Source organism: Carcharodon carcharias, chromosome 19 (assembly GCF_017639515.1).
Source record: "Carcharodon carcharias isolate sCarCar2 chromosome 19, sCarCar2.pri, whole genome shotgun sequence".
Taxonomy (NCBI): Eukaryota; Metazoa; Chordata; class Chondrichthyes; order Lamniformes; family Lamnidae; genus Carcharodon; species Carcharodon carcharias.
The window spans coordinates 38,365,911-38,384,764 of NC_054485.1; the positions used below are offsets into that span (position 1 = coordinate 38,365,911).

Consider the following 18,854-nt stretch of genomic DNA (forward strand, 5'->3'; position numbering starts at 1 on the left):
ATACCAGCACATTTCTAAATCTCAATATTATCTGCATTGTACACTGCACATAAGTCAGAAAAGTTCAATAAAGTAAATAAATAAGACTCAAAGTAAGAGAACATGAATGGTGACAGGTCTTAAATTAATGTAGAGTGAAGGGAGACCGAGGAAATACGCTCTATACTCATCACAAAACAGCTGAGAGACTGAGTGAAGATTTTAATATATTCAGAGTGGGTGCAACATTGTTGTGTTGACGAATTAGAGACAGCCATGGAAGCACTAAACAAAAATTATCCTGGGGTGTAACTACTTTGAACTCAAAAGGAAAAGATAATGGTAGATTCTCAATTCAATGAATAGGAGAGTATGGAAGATACCAAAGCAGCAGGAATTTGGCAGGATTCCAAGTGTGTCATGCACACACACCTAAATATTAGAAGGAATAGATGGACCAACTTATTTTATCGCATTTGGCAAAATAGAATTTTAAGTAAGAGATAAGCACTTGATTACCTGTATCCCTACAGATGAACGCCATTTTCTTTGGCGTGGCTGTAGCTTTGGTTCATCGCGATTCAGAATGCCTTTACTAATTCCAGTTCCATCGGAGCTCTTCATTGAAGAACGGCTTGGGGTAAAGGACTCCAGCGCCAGGTGCAGTGCTTTGCTACTATCAATACTGTCTGTTGAATTGCACTGGGATTTAATATCTTTTGACCAGGAGGTGGACCGATGTATCTCATTCTGCAGGTATGCATCCTGGGTTGATTCTGTGCTGCTCTGGGCTGTTACTGAGATAATTGGTTTTGTTGCCATCCGAGGAGGAATTGGAGGAGCTTTCTTGTAATTAAATGCTAGAATTGAGATTCAAGATAGACACTTATTAGAATGCTTCATTCCACCATGTTTTGCATTTAGAATGACATTGTTCATTACAGTCATCATGGCTCATAATGCAATGATTCATCTCCTTAGCACTGATATATGACGGGCACTGCATGGCTCCCATTTTATGTGAGGCTGAAGCCTGATCCATTCAGTGTTATATTTGCCTGTTGCATAATATTGCTCCCTTGAAGCATCCACAATTTTCACAGCCTGCAAGCTACCCAAGGGCACATTCTAGTCATGGTTAAGATATAAATGTGGGGCCCTACCCCAGTATAGGACAGAAACACCTGGGCAGTAGTTCAGACACAAATTGCCCATTTGGCCCAGATGCTTTAGTGGAGACCTTTCCAAAATATACATATTTGCTTGCAGGTGTGACATTCTCTCTGACATTTCTCTTCTTTAGCTTCCAATGTGTAATCAATGAAAGGTGGTCGTTGTAGCCCAAGGAAATCATGGAAAGTTCTTGGCAATGCGAAAGAGTAGCCAACAGCTCTTTCATTACCGCTGATGCTTTGACATTCCTGTCTGATCTCAATTGTACTCTCAATATGTTACTCTAAATGTCAAGAGCACCATAAAAGTATGTCAATTAGATAGTATAGCTTTATCATATGCAGTCAACTCTTTTTGATGCCTGATAGGCAGCAGTCTAGACGAATGCTGGGTAGATTTTTACTTTGAATGTCCATGACAAGGTGAGCAAAAAACAATGCAGGGCAAAATAAAAGGCTTTCAGAATGCTGCCAATCAACAGCAGCAGCAGATGCAACAGTAATGGCCTCTATCTTCTAGAAGAACAAGAGCGCAGACACATGGGAACACCACCACCTGGAAGTTTCCCTCCAGGCCACTCACCATGCTGACTTGGGGATATTCTGCTGTTCCATCACTGTCGCTGGGTCAAAATCCTGGAACTCCCTCCCTAACAGCACTGTGGATGTACCTATGCATGGGTTAGAGTAGCTCAAGAAGGCAGCTCACCACCACCTTCTCAAGGGCAATTAAATGCTGGCCTAGCCAGCGATGTCCACACCCCATAAATGAATTTAAAAAAACATATATAGTGCATATCAACATCTATATATCTCAACACTTTCCATGACCAAAGAAAATAAGTGGCACCAAGTAGGAGATGAAAGCAAATAAGAGAACAGATTGAGAGAAGGACAGGTGAAGGCATGAATGAAGACTAGGGCTCCGAATCTGTATGTTCATACCTCTTTAAAGACAGGGTGGGAGATGGCAAGCTACAGGGATATCGGGGGGACTTCGAGAAAGCAAGTGTGTAGTAGTTAAAAGAGCTGCCATGTATAGTGAAGAATACCCAATGCATCGGAGAACATTTACATTCTCTTTGCTGTTTCTCTAGGCGATACCACACAGAATTTGGTGCAGCATCTCTGTGACTATCTTTAATTCATATTCAGGTAAATAGAAAGAATTTTACTCCCAGTTGGACTTAAATTCCCTCCAATATTCTCTCCTGAAGAGAGAGTCCAACTGGTGAATGGTTCCATAGGAAATAGTGATCTTTAGTACTTTGTCTAAATCTAAATGGCTATTAATGAATGAGCTTAGAAAGTAACATCATGTTGAGCCCAATCCTATTTCCAGCAGATGTCCACACAGCAGTACAGCAAAAGTTCACTAGACTGATTCCTGGGATGAGAAGACTGTCCTATGATGGCAAGCTGAGTAAATTGGGCCTACGCCTTCTGGAATTTGGAAGTGATTTCATTGAAAGATTCATGATTATGAAGGGGCTGGCAGAGTAGACACTGAGAGATTGTTTCCCCTGACCAGAAAGTATAGAACATGGGGGCACAGACTCAGGATAAGGCGTTGCTCATTTAAGACTGAAATGAGAGGAAATGTCTTCACTCAAAGGGTTGTGAATCTTTGGAATTCTCTATCCTAGAGGGTTGTGGAAGCTCCATCATTTAGTACATTCAAGGCTGAGATAGAAAGGTAATTGGTTTCTTGGCGAATCAAGGTATATGGGGAGCGGGAAGGAAAGTGGAGTTGAGGCAGAAGATGAGCAATGATTGTATTGACTGGTGCAGCAGGCTCAAGGGGCTGCATGGTCTACATCTGTTCCTATTCCATATGTTCTGATGTTGTAAAAAGTTTTAAAAGGAGTCATGGACAGCAATCAGAAGCAGGAACCCTTGTTTCACCCATATCCCAGAACAGTTCATGCCCTGATCTCCTGGCTAAGGTCAGTTAACTAAGCAAAGGCTCAAGGTTGAAGTTGGCCTCATCCTGGTTTTGTTCAACTCTTAATAGCACAGTTACCAACAAAGCTATTAGGAATGTGAAGCAGAATTGCTTTTGTAAGCTCTATAACTGGACCAGCTTTTCAAAGGCCTAAATTTGATCATTCCGTCAGAAATTTAAAATACACCCACACCTCAAGATAACAAATACTGATATTACAAACAGATGGAAAATACTGCAGATGCTAGAAGTCTGAAATCAAAACAGAAAATGCTGGAAATTCTCAGCAGGTCAGGCAGCAATTGTGGAGAGAGAAACAGAGTTAATGCTTTAGGTCGATGACCTTTCATCGGAATTGACTACAAATTTTGTGAATACCAACTTGCCTGTTGTTTTTTATTTAGCTGTGAAAGGATAGAGGCTGCACAGTGGATTAGAAAACTTTGTTTTCACTTCTGAGTTTTAGGTTTAATCCATCCCAGATTAGTGTTAATAACTGACGATGCACTGTAGAGTGCTTGCTCAGACTAATCCTGATATACATAAGAAGAGCTTGTTCTGTCTTGAATCTAAAATGTCTGACAAAGGTATCTGAGAGCTTTGAGTATTATCTTGATGGTTTCTGATCAAAAATGTTTTATGCAGTGATTTAAGACCTTGCAAAACACTTTGCAAAATGACTGCCAAAGATTTGGCCATTCATATTTATACCTTCATGCATTATTGCTTTTCTGTGCTGTTCATGACATTTCCAAGGCATTTGCAGAAGAGTCCACAATCACTTGTAAATGCACATACAGCAGATGTGGAGTCTTTGGTCTCCAATCTTCAAGAACCTCCCATGTCCAGTTTTAACATGCTGGAGAGTGATTTGAAGAATAGCAAGGGTTATTGTTATGCTGAGGGCTGTTTAAGTAACAGTAGCTGTGCCAGAAATTGGGCAGGATCATGTACACACTGCAGGAGTAGATATGGACAAAGCAGTTGCAGCACCCAGCAACGGGGGGTACAGGGCAACCTCCGTTTCTTCAATGGGGCTCAGCATCTCGCCACTTATTTTCAAAGGATGCTCTTAAAAGGAGCTTGAGTTCTACATGTTATGTACTATCACTAAGGGAAAGCACAAGCAAAACACAATAGGCATGTACACTCATCACTTTTAGGGTGTTAAATGTGGTTGTACTTTAATTTGACTATGTTGAGAGAAGGTTCTTCTAATGGCGCAAAATAATTAAAAAGCAGATCAAAGTACCAGCATCCCTGGTGATTGAGTTAGTTCAGAAGGCAATCTTGAAGTGTATTGGGAAATTGTATTTTATGCTCGTGGACAGCTCTGGACAGATCAAGTACACCTCCCTGCTAAAATATCAGGTCTTCTGGGCCATCAGGATCCCAATTTCCCCTTGGCTGTCAGCAGATCGCCTCTTTACCTACCCCATGGCTAGACCTCCCTGGATGGCAAAGCTGTGCAGCTAAAATTGCAGGCTTGTTCTTCAATATGGCCCAATAATCATTCCAGGGATATAAAATGTTACTTCAAGAAGCCTATATCATGCTCAATAATTATGCCAGTAGCTGCACATGACACGTTGTATCTTTGCTCTGGTGGTTGTGTTGTTATTACAATGGTGCCATGATGCTATAGCTAACGATGACAGTTTTTGCCTCCTTGTAGCTATAGTTAATAGTTTGATGTTTTGAAGTAAATGTTGATTTAGTGTTTCCCCTGGCCGGTGAGTCTAGAAGGCTTCTCCTTCAACAAGCACAGCAAATTGTCTTAAATTAAGGAATCTTCACTATTGGTTAGGAATTTTTCACCTGCATGATCTTCAGTGTTGATCACTATCTACCTAACTAAACATTGATGGATTGGAACCTCTTAAGCCTGAATTTTCAAAATGGCATTGCAGCCCCAATTCCAGAAGTCCCATCCCGGAACCAGGTACCCACCATTTTGCCATGGAGGGAATGAGAGGGCAGGTTGTAGTTTGTACATCTGTGATTCATGGAGGTAGCTGCACATGTAAAAGTGCAGCTGCCTCCAAACAGATCAAACTTTCATTAGTGGGATGTCCAAAACATGACACGTGGGCTTTACACTTTTCAAGAGAAGTTCTTTGGAGGGGTAAGGGATGCTTTTGGATTGGCCAAAGGACACTTTTGGGAGAAGTAAAATACCCATTGGGAGAGATCAAGTGCTGTTTGGGAGATGTCAGGTCCTTTTGGATTGTTAAAATTAGATACAAATGTGCATAAAAAGTGAATAAATTCACTGGAACTGTCAAGCTGTCAAGGCATTTAGATTTCTTGGCCTTGAAATTAAACAAAAATAGGCTGTAGTTTATAAAAAAAATCAGTGCTTCATATTTCACTCTGTCTGTTAACATTAGCCTGAGTAGTATTTGTGCTGCATGACTAATTCCACAACCTATAATTATAAGAGTGAGGCGCCTGTCAGTTCACAGCTTCATTGATAGCTCCAAGTGGTTACAAAGTCTTTGATGTGGAGTTATGGATACAAATGCTTGGCCTCAAAAGGGATTTAGTAGTTGAATGAACTTAAATGTAGTAAAAGGGTTTTTTTATCAATGAGAATGGCTTTTTAAATAGTGAAGTCATCAATAGACACTTAAAACTTTATTTTATTTAATCTCAGCATGGGTCCTGAGATCTACCCATGCTGGATAGGAACACAGGAGCAAAAGTAGACCACTCTTTCACTGAGCCTGCTCCACCGTTTAATTAGATCATGGTTGATCATCTACCTCAATGCCACTTTCCCAAGCTATCCTAATATCCCTTGATGTCATGATTATCCAGAAATCTATTGATTTATGTCTTGAACATGCTCAGTGATTGAGTTTCCACAACCCCCTGGGGTAGAGAATTCCAAAGATTCACCATCCTCTAAGTGAAGAAATTCCTCCTCATCTCAAATGGCCTACCCCTTATCCTGAGACAGCGCCTTTGGTTCTAGACTCAGCAGCCAGGGGAAACATTCTATCAACATCTACCCTGTCACGCCCTATAAGAATTTTGAAAGTTTCATTGAGATCACCTCTCATTCTTTGAAACTCAAGAGATTACAGGCCCAGTTTCCTCAATCTCTTCTCATAAGACAATTGCGCCGTGCCAGGGATTAGTCTGGAGAACCTCCATTGCACTCTCTCCATGGCAAGTATATCCTTCCTTAGATAAGAGATCAAAACTGTACAGTCTCACCAAGGCTTTACACTGTTGCGGCAAGACATCTTTACTCCAGTACTCAAATGCAATGAAGGCCAACATACCATTTGCCTTTCTAATTGCTTGCTGTGCCTGCATGCTAACTTTTAGTGACTCATGAACAAGGAAACCCAAGGCCCTTTGGATATCAACACTTCCCAACCTCTTACCATTTAAGAAATACTCTGTCCTGTTGTTTTTTTCTACCAAAGTTGATAACTTCACATGTATTTACATTATTTTCAATCCGCCATGTGCATGCCCATTCACTTAGCTTATATAAGTCCCCTTAAAGTCTCCTTGCATCCTCCCCACAACTTAGTTTTGTGTGATCAGCAAATTTGGAAATATTATATTTGGTCCCCCTATCCAAATCATTTATGTAGATTGTGAACAGCTGAGGCCCAAGCACTGATCCTTGTGGTACCCTACTAATAACAGCCTGCCATCCTAAGAATGACCTGTTTATTCCTACTCTCTGTTTTCTGTCTGTTAACCAATTCTCAGTCCATATCAGTATAATACCCTCAATCCCTTGTGCTTTAATTTTGTTTACTAACTGATTTTGTGGGACCTTATCAAAAGCCTTCTGAAAATCCAAATACATCACATCCACTGGTTCTCCTTTATCTATGCTACAAGTAACATCCTCCACAAATTCCTACAAGTTTGCCAAACATCATTTCCTTTTCATAAATCCACATTGACTCTGCTCAATCATATCTTTATTTTCCAAGTGTCGAGGTATCACATTCTTTATAATAGATTCCAACATCATCCCCACTACTGATATCAAACAGGTCTGTCATTCTCAGTTTTCTCTCTTCCTCCCTCCTAAAATATTGAAGTTACATTTGCTACTTTCCAAACTGTAGGAACCTTTCCAGAACCTATAGAATTTTGAAAGATAACCACCAATCCATCCACTATCTCTTGTCACCTCCTGCAACACTCTGGGATGAAATCATCAGGTCCAGGGGATATATCAACCTTCAATCCAATTATTTTTTGAGTACTACCTCTTCATTAATATTAATTTCAGTTCCTTATTTTCCTATACTGGGCGAATTGGCATGAGGGTATATGGACAAAGGGTGGAGGGTGGGGGGGGGCACATGGGTTGGCATAAGTTAGCATTAAGTTGGCATAGGGACTATAAAGGGACATGGGGGCAGGGTAGAGGGGCATAGATTGACAAGGATGGGGTGTGGGGAATGTATGTGGGTGAGGGGGTGTAAGGTGGTGAAAGCTGGAGGGATGGCTTTTGCTTTCTTCTGGAGGATTGCTTTTTTTTTTAACTGCTGGGACAAAGTGCCAGATCACCGAGGCTGGCTTTTCAGCCACCCCCTGTGGCTACCTCCACAGTGTTTCTGGGGGGGCGGCAGGTCTGATTCCCATTAACACCTGATTATGGGACGAAAATCCAACTGTCAAGGGCCTTTTCTCCCAAGTCGACTTTGTGAAGTGTGGAATTTTCCCAGCTCTGCTTTGCAGTTTATAAAGGGATTTCTATCCTATTATAGGGAAGGGACTGATAATCATACAGGTTCCATCATCACCTGTGTCATGCAAAATTGAGGATATTCAGTTTTCAATAAATTCAGGGTTCTTCAGAGCAGCTAAGACAAATGAATGAGGAACTGAGTGCATACCTGACAGTTTGGTGAGTGGGGGAGTTTGGTGAGGTGGGAAAAGGAGGTGTTTGTTTCCTTTTGCTTTTTCTACCTTTCTCACCCTGTAGCAATTGGTACTTACTCGATGACAGGGAAAGGAGCTAGCTTTTTGATGAGTATCTGGTAAGTGGCTAAGATATGCTCCAGTCCTAAGGTTTAAAATAGTATACAAACTGGAGGTAAAGTTAATCAAATATATAAAAAAGCAAAAACAGAATTACCTGGAAAAACTCAGCAGGTCTGGCAGCATCGGCGGAGAAGAAAAAAGTTGATGTTTCGAGTCCTCATGACCCTTCAACAGAAGTTCTGTTGAAGGGTCATGAGGACTCGAAACGTCAACTCTTTTCTTCTCCGCCGATGCTGCCAGACTTGCTGAGTTTTTCCAGGCAATTCTGTTTTTGTTTAGGATTTCCAGCATCCACAGTTTTTTGGTTTTATATAAAAAAGCAACCTAAATAAGTGAACAATATAATTAAGTAATTAATTAAAACACATTAAGGATGGCAGGACAGGTGATCTGCCAGGGCTGCAGCATGTGGGAGCTCCAGGATCCAGGGCAAACACATCTGCAGTAAATGTTTGTGGTTCAGGGAGCTTTGGCTCAGAGTCATTGAGCTGGAGGCTCAGCTGCAGACTCTGCAACATCTCAAGGAGGGGGAAAGTTATGTGGATGCTTTGTACCAGAAGGCAGTCACACCATTTAAGATAAGGTCTTCTTATTTGATCAGTGGTCAGGGACAGGAGGCAGGTAAGGGAACCCAGAGGGCAGGAGGGCAGGGGTTTCAGCCTCTGCAATTGTCCAACAGGTTTGCAGTTCTCTCAGCTTTATGGATGAGAGTGGGGGCTGCAGGGTGGATGAGCAAACTGACCATGGCATCGTGGTATAGGAAGGCATTCAAGTGCAGGGAGCAAAAGGAATGTAGTGGTGGTAGGGGACAATATATTGAGGGGGATTGACACTGTTCTCTGCAGCAATGAGCAAGAGTCCAGATGGCCGTGTTGCCTGCCGGTGCCAGGATTCAGGATATCTGCTCAGGGCTGAAGAGGAACTTGCAGTGGGAGGGGGAGGATCCAGTTGTCGTGGTCCATTAAGGTACCAACGAAATAGGTAGAACTAGGAAAGAGGTTCTTCATAGAGCGTATGAGGGGCTAGGCACCAAATTAAAAAGCAAAACCTCAAAGGTTATAATCTCTGGGTTATCACCTGAACCATATGCAAATTGGTATAGGGTACATGACTTTAGAGAGGTGAATACATGGCTCAAAGACTGGTGTAGGAGAAGTGGGTCCCGGTTCGTGGGGCACTGACACCAGTACTGGGGAAAGTGGGGGCTGTACCGTTGGAATGGTCTACACCTGAACCATGCTGGGACCAGTGTTCTTGCAAACTGCACAACTAGGGAAGCAGAGAGGGTTTAAAGCTAATAGTGTGGGCAAGGAATCACGTGTGGGCAGATATGGTATATCAAAGAGTAGAGACAAGGGGAGAAAGGAAGGTATTAATATGGAAAAAAAGATAAGCAGATTGTGACAGGAAGTGACAGAGAATATGTATTTAAGAGTAAATCAACAGATAAGACTAGAGGTTACAAAAATAAGAAAAGGACAAAACTTAAGGCTCTGTATCTGAATGCACATAGCATTCAAAACAAAACAGATGAATTGATAGTGCAAGTAGAGATTAATAAATACGATCTAATAGCTATTACAGAGATATGGCTGCAGGATGGCATAGACTGGGACCTGAATATTGAAGGGTATATGACTTTTAGGAAGGATAGCAAGTTAGGAAAAGTTGGAGGGTGGTTCTGTTAATTAAAAACATCAATACAACACAGAGGGATGACCTAAGTTCAGGAATCCAAGATACAGAAGTGGCCTGGGTAGAGATGAGGAATGGTAAAAGCAAGAAGTCACTCACGGGAGTGGTGCACAGGCACCCCAACAGTAATCACAAGGTAAGACGGGATATCAAAGAAGAAATAGTGGGATCTTGTTAGAAAGGTACGACAATTATCATGGATTTAATCTACTTAGAGACAGAAATAATCAGATGGGTGAAGGTAACATAGATACAAATTCATAGAATATTTTTGGTATAATTTATTAGATCAGCACGTTCTGAAGCCAACCGGGCAAAGGGTATACTAGACCTGGTATCGTGCAATGATTTAGGATTAATTAATGACCTCATAGTGAAGGCACCCGTAGGTAGCAATGGTCATAATATCATTGAATTTTGTATTCAGTTTGAAGGAGAGAAGACTGGGTCCAAGACTAGTATTTTAAACCGAAAGAAGGGCAAATATGAGGTCACAAGCAGAGCTAGCGAAAGTGAATTGGAAATTTAGGTTAAGGGATAGGTCAATAGACTTGCAGTGGCAGACATTTAAGCGGCAATTTCAGAATACACAGAACAGATACATTCCGATGAGAAAGAAAATTCCAAGGCCACCATCCGTGGCTAACTAAAAAAGTTGAAGTTAGTATCAAACTTAAAGGAAAGCCATATAATTATGCAAAGATGGGTGGCAGGTCAGAAGATTGGACAGAGTATTAAAAAAAAAACAAAGAATGACTAAAAGATTGATAAGAAGGGAAAAATTAGGGTATGAGAGAAAGCTAGCTAGAAATTTAAAGATAGTAAGAGTTTCTATAGATATTTTAAAAAGAAATGAGTTAACAAAGTGAGCAATAGTCCTATAGAAAGTCAGTCTGGCGAGTTAATAATGGAAAATAAGCAGATGGCAGATGAATCAATATATTTTGCATTGGTCTTCACTATGGAGGATACAAGTAACATCCAAAAAATGGCTGTATGTCAGGAATTGGAAGGGAAGGAGGAACTCAAGAAAATTACAATCACCAGGGAAGTCATACCTAGCAAATTGTTGGAACCGCAGGTCAACAAGTCTTTGGGTCCTGATGGATTTCATCTGAAGGTCTTGAAAGAAGTGGTTATTGAGATAGTTAAAGCATTGGTTTTAATTTTCCAAAATTCACTAGATTCATGAAAGGTTCCATTAGGTTGGAAAATAGCTGATGTATCTCCTTTATTCAAAAATGGATGGAGACAGAAAGCAGGAAACTATAGGCCAGTTAGCTTAACAACTGTCATAGGGAAAATGTTAGAAGCTATTACTAAAGACGTTATAAAGTGCACTCAGACAAATTCAAGGTAATCAGGCAGAGTCAACATAGTTTTGTGAAAGGGAAGTCATGTTTAGCCAATTTATTGGAGTTCTTTGAAGAAGTAAGAGGTACTGTAGATAACGCAGATCTGGTGGATGTACTGTTCTTAGATTTTCAAAAGGCATTTGATAAGGTGCCTCATCAAAGGTTATTGTGGAAAATAAAAGTTCATGGTATAAGGGGTAACATATAAGCATGGATAGACGATTAGCTATTTAACAGGAAACAGAGTAGGCATATATGGATCATTTTCTGGTTGGCAGGATGTGACAAGTGATATGCCACAGGGATCAGTACTGGGGCCTCAACTTTTTATAGTTCATATAAATGATTTGGATGAAGGGACTGATGGCATGGTTGCTAAATTTACTGATAGGAAGGAAAGTAAATTGTGTAGAGGGCATAAGGAGGCTACAAAAGGATATGGATAGGTGAGGTGAGTGGGCAAAGACCTGGCAAATGGTGTATAATGTGGGAAAATGTGAGGCTGTCCATTTTGGCAGGAAGAATAAAAAAGAAGCACATTATCCAAATAGTGAGAGATTTCAGAGCTCTGAGATGTAGAGGGATCTGGGTGTCCTAGTGCATGAATCATAAAATGTTAGTGTGTCAGTGCAGTAAGTAATTATCAAAGCTAATAGAATGTTATTGTTTATTGCGAGGGGAATTGAATACAAAAGTAGGGAGGTTATGCTTCAGTTATACAGGGCATTGGTGAGACCACATCTGGAGTACTGTGTACAACACTGGTCTCCTTATTTAAGGAATGATGTAAGTGCATTGGAAGCAGTTCAAAAAAGGTTTACTGGACTAATACATGGAATGGGCGGATTGGTTATGAGGAAAGGCCGGACAGGCTAGGCTTGTATAACCACTGGAGTTTCGAAGAGTAAGATGCAACTTGATTGAAACATGTGAGATCCTGAGGGGACTTGACAGGGTGGCTGTGGAGAGGATGTTTCCACTTGTGGGAGAATCTAAAACTAGGGGCCACTGTTTAAAAATAAGAGGTCACCCACTTATGACAGAAGATGTTTGAGGCAGAGTCTTTGAATATCTTTAAGGCAGAAGTAGATTAATTTTTGATAAGCAAGGGAGTGAAAGGTTATCAGGGTAGGTATGAATGTGAAGTTGAGGTTAAAATTAGATCAGTCATGATCTTATTGAATGGTGGAACAGGCTCGAGGAGCTGAGTAACCTACTCCTAATTCATATGTTTGTATTCTCTTGGTAAATTATGCACCAGCAGGTTTTTCCTAGTTGGAATGCAAGAGAGGTCTAACAGTTCAGTAGTTTGATGGCCTTTATCGCAAAACTCCATCATTATGCCCGGATAAAGGCAGATGTCTACAGATGTTCCCAAATAAGTGGTCTCTGTAATCACATTCATGCGGGTAAAAGAATTCTCCTTCTGGTGTGAGCAAATCTGCCTTGCATCTCTCTTTTCCTTCCCTTCCTCCTCTTCCAAGAAACACAAATAGAAAGTACCATCAACCTCAGGGGCTGAGGGATAGAGACATAGAAAATTGGAAAGAAAAATAAAAGCAACTGTTCTGAGTAGTGCAAGAAAGTATCTTTGATCAGGAATAGAATGTTAATAGGTTGACTTAAATGGGATGATCTTGTGGAGTATTCATGTTCATCAAATGCATGTTCTGATGAAATCTGAGTGACATTCAAATGGTCTGAATCCAAATCTGAATCCGACATGATAGGCTCTATGTACAAATCTTCTATTCTGGAAGAATGGGATTTTTGAAATACAAATTTCTCTGAATGAGCTAAATTGCAAAATGTTTCGAGTCAATTTGAATTGGTTCTTCTGAAAAATGGCTTCAGAATGGATCACTAGTTATTATTCTGAGGATGTTGTCATCACAGTCAGTTGAACTGCCGAGGACAATTCCTCATGGACAATATCAGAGAGGAACAAAAGAAAGAGGGAGTCAGAACTCTGTGATAATCCTGCAGATCTATTGATGCACAATAAATCTCCATACCTCGCTGAAACTCATTAAATTCCTCTCAGACAAAGCTGTGACAGACAAACTGAGAACATTATAGTGTATTGAAACTAAACATAAAAAAATAAAAATTTGGTGCAGCTGTCAAATTCCCAACCATTGCCGCCATGTGTAATTACCATGAGTCTGGATGTTTCAGAAAATAATGTGGTTCTTACAGCAAGCTGAAAGGGTAAAATAAAACATACAGTTTACCTGAAAATAAATGTTTTCAATTTGTAACAGTAGCTTTTGTAATGTATTTACACCAGTCTTAGGTTTTTAGTAATTTAAAATCCATCTAGAAACTTTCACATTACATTTCCGTATCGATTCATCTCTCTTTGTAATCCGAAGCATAAAAAACTTTTCTCAAAGCAAATATTAATGTTTCCCACAGCAATGATAAACAGCCTCCGATATCATTCTAATTGAAAAATCTACCTCCAGATCCACCTGCTAGCATGGCAGCTGCAATCTTGTCAAGCAGCACAATATAGACTTGATGGCTTCTATTTTAAGCTAAATGCTGCATTGACAACTGGAAAATGCTGTTCAGAGACCTAAACAACAATTCAGCACCATTCACGCATGGCTAAGGCTGAACGTTACATAGCGGGCACTGTGTTGGCTACCTGTCAAACATAGTGCGAAGGGACAGTTGAATATGCTCATGTTACAAAACATGTTGGATAGACATAATTAATATTGTACCCTGACATTTGAACATTGTTCATGAAGCTATTCCTTTCCAGTATGGCTTCCGTGAATTTCATTATTTATTCCTGCTAAGCTACTTTCAAAGTTTTCAGCTAGAAAGTTGCTGAGGCAGAGACAATGGACCCTGCATACAGCAGAATGTACAGTCAACACAGATCTAGGCAGGAGCCCATACACTGCTCTAAATTTCTAATGGTGTAATTTTTTGAATCTCAATTGACAGTCAGTTGTTTTACAGTGAGCTTCTGCCCACATGGAATTGAATTGAGTCTGTCCAGACTTATTTGCAACCTGACCTACAGCTATCAGTCGGAGCTTAAGCTAGGTCCCAGCATTATAAGACATGTGTGTAACTCACTGTAGCAAGCCCTCGTGTTACTTTGCATATATTCCTCACATGCATTATACATATTTCATTAAATAGCACCAGGCACTATTCCAAGAAAGGGCATTAATGCTGTTGTAATGATAAAACAATGAAATCATTTTTGATCTTTATATAATTTGCTTGACAACTGGTAATCCTAATGGTCAAAAAGTAATCTGCATGAGAATCCCATGCATAGTTTACTCATGAAAAAGTTGATCTTGTGTAAAAGTTGACCTCATAACTTTGGTCTAAAAAAGAACCTAACTTATCATATACCTCATGTCTGTGCAGGCTAGGGATGGTGTGTGTTAATATTTTAATGTTACATCACCATAAAGGTTATTCAGTAACAAGCCACTAAGCCATATGGACTAAAAAGCGAAAAAAAAAGCAAAGGAGATGTTGTTGCAGAGAAATAAACACCATAAACAACTGCATGATGTGGATTAATGTTGTATCATACATAACCATTTTAACCCAAACCTTCCATTCAACAAGAAAAATGATACCAGAATCTCCTGACAAGGTATGACAATGCAAAATTAGAGCAGCAGATTGCAGCTCTACTTTCAAACAGACCTGAATGTAAGGAAGAAAGTAAAAGTTATGGGATCAACCTTGACCGGAGACATGATACTGGAGGAGATGGAGGAGGTAGAGTGGGTGGACATTGACACTTACTCTAATTTAGCCTGTCCTTCTCTTGCTGATAACCTTGTTGTGTTCCTGCATTTAGATTACGAATTTTGATAAATTGCAATGCATAACTGGCTTCCTTGATACAGTGATTGATGTGATTCAGTTGTGTGTAATCCATCACATGCCTTGTCATTATGCTTGCTGAACTGGATAAATTCAGAATAAACCTTCACTGATCTGAGTAATTCCTTGATATGTATTATGAAATTACATTAATTTTAGACCTTATTTGCCGTGCTTATAAAAAGAGGGTGGTATTACTGCATTGAGGTGCTGTAGAGCAGGGGGATTTTGTAGAGAAGCTTGTACCTGATAAAATAAATACTCAGCAAAGACTGAATAACAAACAATGAACAATCAGCCTGCAAACAGAACAATCGCAGTCCTCTTCCATTGTCATCAATGGCCAAGAGTGGCTATATTGAAAATTCCTGTGGCCTCTGCCACTCCCAATAGATCAGGTCCTCTTAACTAAATGAATATAAGCTTTCACAGAGAATCATCACAAATATAACTTTTAAAGGATCGAATAATGAGAAATCAAACTACTATGGATTTATATCAAGGGACTTCTTACCATCCCCTACATATTCATCCCTAAAGTCCTATACAGAAATATGTTTGACCAAATGTGGTATGGTTATGCAATATTGTCCTGCTGTTAATTGTGTTAGGCCAATTCTAAACATAGAAATTTGTGTTTCTGTTTCCATGGTGACCACTTCCCGTTAAAATACTGATAGCTCAAACTGAGTCTAGAGGGTTGGTCTGTAGAACTGATAACTCACAACACTTAAATTTAAGATGAGCAATTGGTTTCATCATCCTCACTGTCAGTACTTACACGTGCTGGATTTAATAGCACCGACACTCGTGGCAGGCATCATGGGTGCTGACATAGAAAATACAGACAAGCAGTCATCATCCTGTGAGCATCCAGCTTGAATGGCACGGAGATAGCTGTGGCTTCGCATTCGAAAGCAGCCAGGCAGGTCGAGAGCCTCCACAGCTTGGGATTCCATTTCACCAAAGACTGACTCACACACCACTTCGAACTGTCTGTTCTGATCAGCCTCACCAATCTGCAGTAAAGTATATACGTTCCTTATTAATGGAGGTAAAATTGTTTCATGTTAGGTTATCACATTAAACATTTAACAACGTTGACACCAAATACAGAGAACATCCAAGCTGTGAGTTGCTCTTCCTAATTCACATTACCTTTATGAAATATTTTTAATATCTTCAATCCCCCACCCTGTGTTCCCACTCTTCTCAGGTTAAAACTCCAAGCCATAGTTTATTTTTTGCATTATATTTAAGTATATTTTGAGGGCAGTAGGTCGCAGAGTGGATTACACACTGACATTTCATTTCTAGAATACGGGTTCAAGTCCAGGCCAGATCGATGGAATGAAATTGTCCACTGTCTGTTGCATGAGTTCCATGAAACCTAGCAATCACCATCCAGTCTCGAGCAATCTGGTACAAATTGACATTTAATTAAAAATCTTATCTTGGAGCCCAGAAGAGGAATTGAGTGGAAGACAAGAAAGTGTCACACTGGTGTTGTAGAGGAGGTCCTCTGAGAGTAGGGTCAAGGCACGTTTATGGGGCAGACTCTGCACCTGAGCTATACTTGTGAGCGCTTGCAGGCACATCAACATCAATAAGGTGAAAAAGTGGGTGAAAGGTTTGGGCAGTGACCTCAAGTGCTGACGGATATGCTGTCAATTTCCAGCATTTTCATTGTTTTTAATGTCAGCATGTACTGTTTCTTTCTTTTAGTCTATAGCAAAGCTTAATGTTAACACAAGGCACTCAAAATATAAAAAGAAATCCCTCCTGGAATTTCTGTTGGGAACCTCTGGTTGAAGATTGACAGAACCTGTGGAAAAAATGGCCGTTTTACTAGGATTTCTGCCAACCCTCTGCTGAAGCTACCTGATGTGCACAAAATTCAGCACAAATAGTAAAACATGTACTTCAAAATTTAATTTTATTCTTAATTTGCACAGCTGTTTTAAAAATTCTAAATTAGGCCTCAAGAACATTTTCCCTGGCAGTAGGGAGTTCCTACTACCAAAGGGTTATAATGTCAAACCCTGATCCACATATTGTCCATCACCATGGTGAAGCACTAACAACTGTAATGTAATCTCCTGCTCACTCATCAACTGATAATCAACTATAAATTAAAATAAATAATATATTCCGTTTGTGTAGTAGAGTAGAAGCCAATTACGTAGGTCATGGATAAATGAAATGTCATTTTATAGGGGTGATCACCTCTGGAATGATTTCCCTTAACGATGAAAACCCATTCATCCAGATAGATGGACTGCAACAGTTCAAGAAGGTGGCACACCACCACCTTCTCAAGGGCAATTAGGGTTGAGCAATAAATACTGGCCTTGCCAGTGACACTCACATCCCATGAAAGAATAATAAAAAATGATATGATTGTTATTGCGTTTTCATGATTTTCAGCTTTGTTTGGGCTCCTGTGCACACCAACTACGATGCAAGTTGATTGAGAATCCAGAAAACTGAGAGATCATCAGGTTGTCCTGATGATTGTGATAATGATAATTATTTCTAATTCTTAATTCAGATTCAGATTTAGAAACTCGTGTTATGGTCCTTGTTGTGGTTCCAACATAATTTCCAGAGACTTTAATCAGTAGGTAGTTGAAATATAAACAGCATGTGGAATATTTCTGCTCATTCAAAGAACTTTTAATTAAGGTACTTTTGGAAAAAAAGCCAATGCAGGCACAAGAGGGCACCCAAAGAAACACTTGGATTATCATCTTAACCCTTAAAGTTATAAACCTGGCCTGCACCAAGAAGCAACATGGTGTTCTCAGGATAAATAAAAGCAGATTCCTGGGTTTTGTCTCAGTACCGACAGGAAATATCTGAGTTCGCCAAGAATGCATTCATCACCACGGGCGGGATTCTCAGGTCGGCATGCAATCGGTGGATCTGGGAGTGGCCGGGGAATGGACCGCCGACCGTGATTGGCCCCCGACTGCGATTTGACGCTGGCTGGCCAACCAGCGTGAAGCCCATGCTGAGATGCTCAGCACTTCTGTGGTGGAGGCAGGAGGAGGGCGGGTGCTGGCGTAAACGCAGGCACAGAATGAAAGCTCCTTGAAGGCAGAGAGCTGCCTCAGGGAACTGAAGACTTTAGAAGTATTAAACAAAGATTTTGAAATCAGCACAAAAATGTCCAAGCATCACAGTCACCTGAATATATACATTATAAAAATCCTGTCCATAGACTTTTAAAAAATTTAATAATGGCAACCTCATCCCGCCCTTGGATGAGGTTTCATGAAAAATTTAAAGGCCGCCTGACCAATTCACCCGTCCACCGACCACAAGGTTGGACGGACCACGAAAAATCAGGGACAATTACAAGTTTAGTGGACTTAATTGCTCTTTTAATTGTTTGTGGGTGTGCTTCTGACTTTTGCGCGTGCCCGCTGACCAAAATATCACGCAAGTGTGGGATGATGTCGGGACGCTCTCCCCACATCACCATAAGCTATTTTATGCTCGAGTGGGTGAGGCGCGCACCCGTACGCTGACCCGAAAATTACTGATACAGTAAGTGTTCTTTTCTACCACATGTGTCCATACATCAAGTTCAACAACCACATATACAACCAGATGGATAGGTTGACCCAAAATTATGCAGCATTCACAATGCATGGGTATTATTGATTACAAATGCATCCCTGCATTTGAAGCAGATGAAAATACAGTTCTATGAGACTAGTTTTGGATTGCTCTAACAAGGGGCCAGTAAAAAAAAAACAATGGGACAAATGTCCTGTCTCTGCACTGAAAACATTTATGGTTCATGTA

At 40.4% G+C, this 18,854-nt stretch overlaps 1 protein-coding gene across 1 annotated transcript in view; it reads right to left on the reverse strand.

Moving 5' to 3' along the window:
* LOC121291179 (disks large-associated protein 2-like) overlaps positions 1–18,854 on the reverse strand; it is a 135,850-nt gene that overhangs the window by 37,352 nt on the left and 79,644 nt on the right. The window contains exons 9-10 of the mRNA XM_041212270.1: positions 15,823–16,060; positions 499–839 (exon numbers count right to left, since the gene is read on the reverse strand). Of these exons, the coding sequence (XP_041068204.1) occupies positions 499–839; positions 15,823–16,060 (579 nt within the window). The remainder of the gene's footprint in view (positions 1–498; positions 840–15,822; positions 16,061–18,854) is intronic.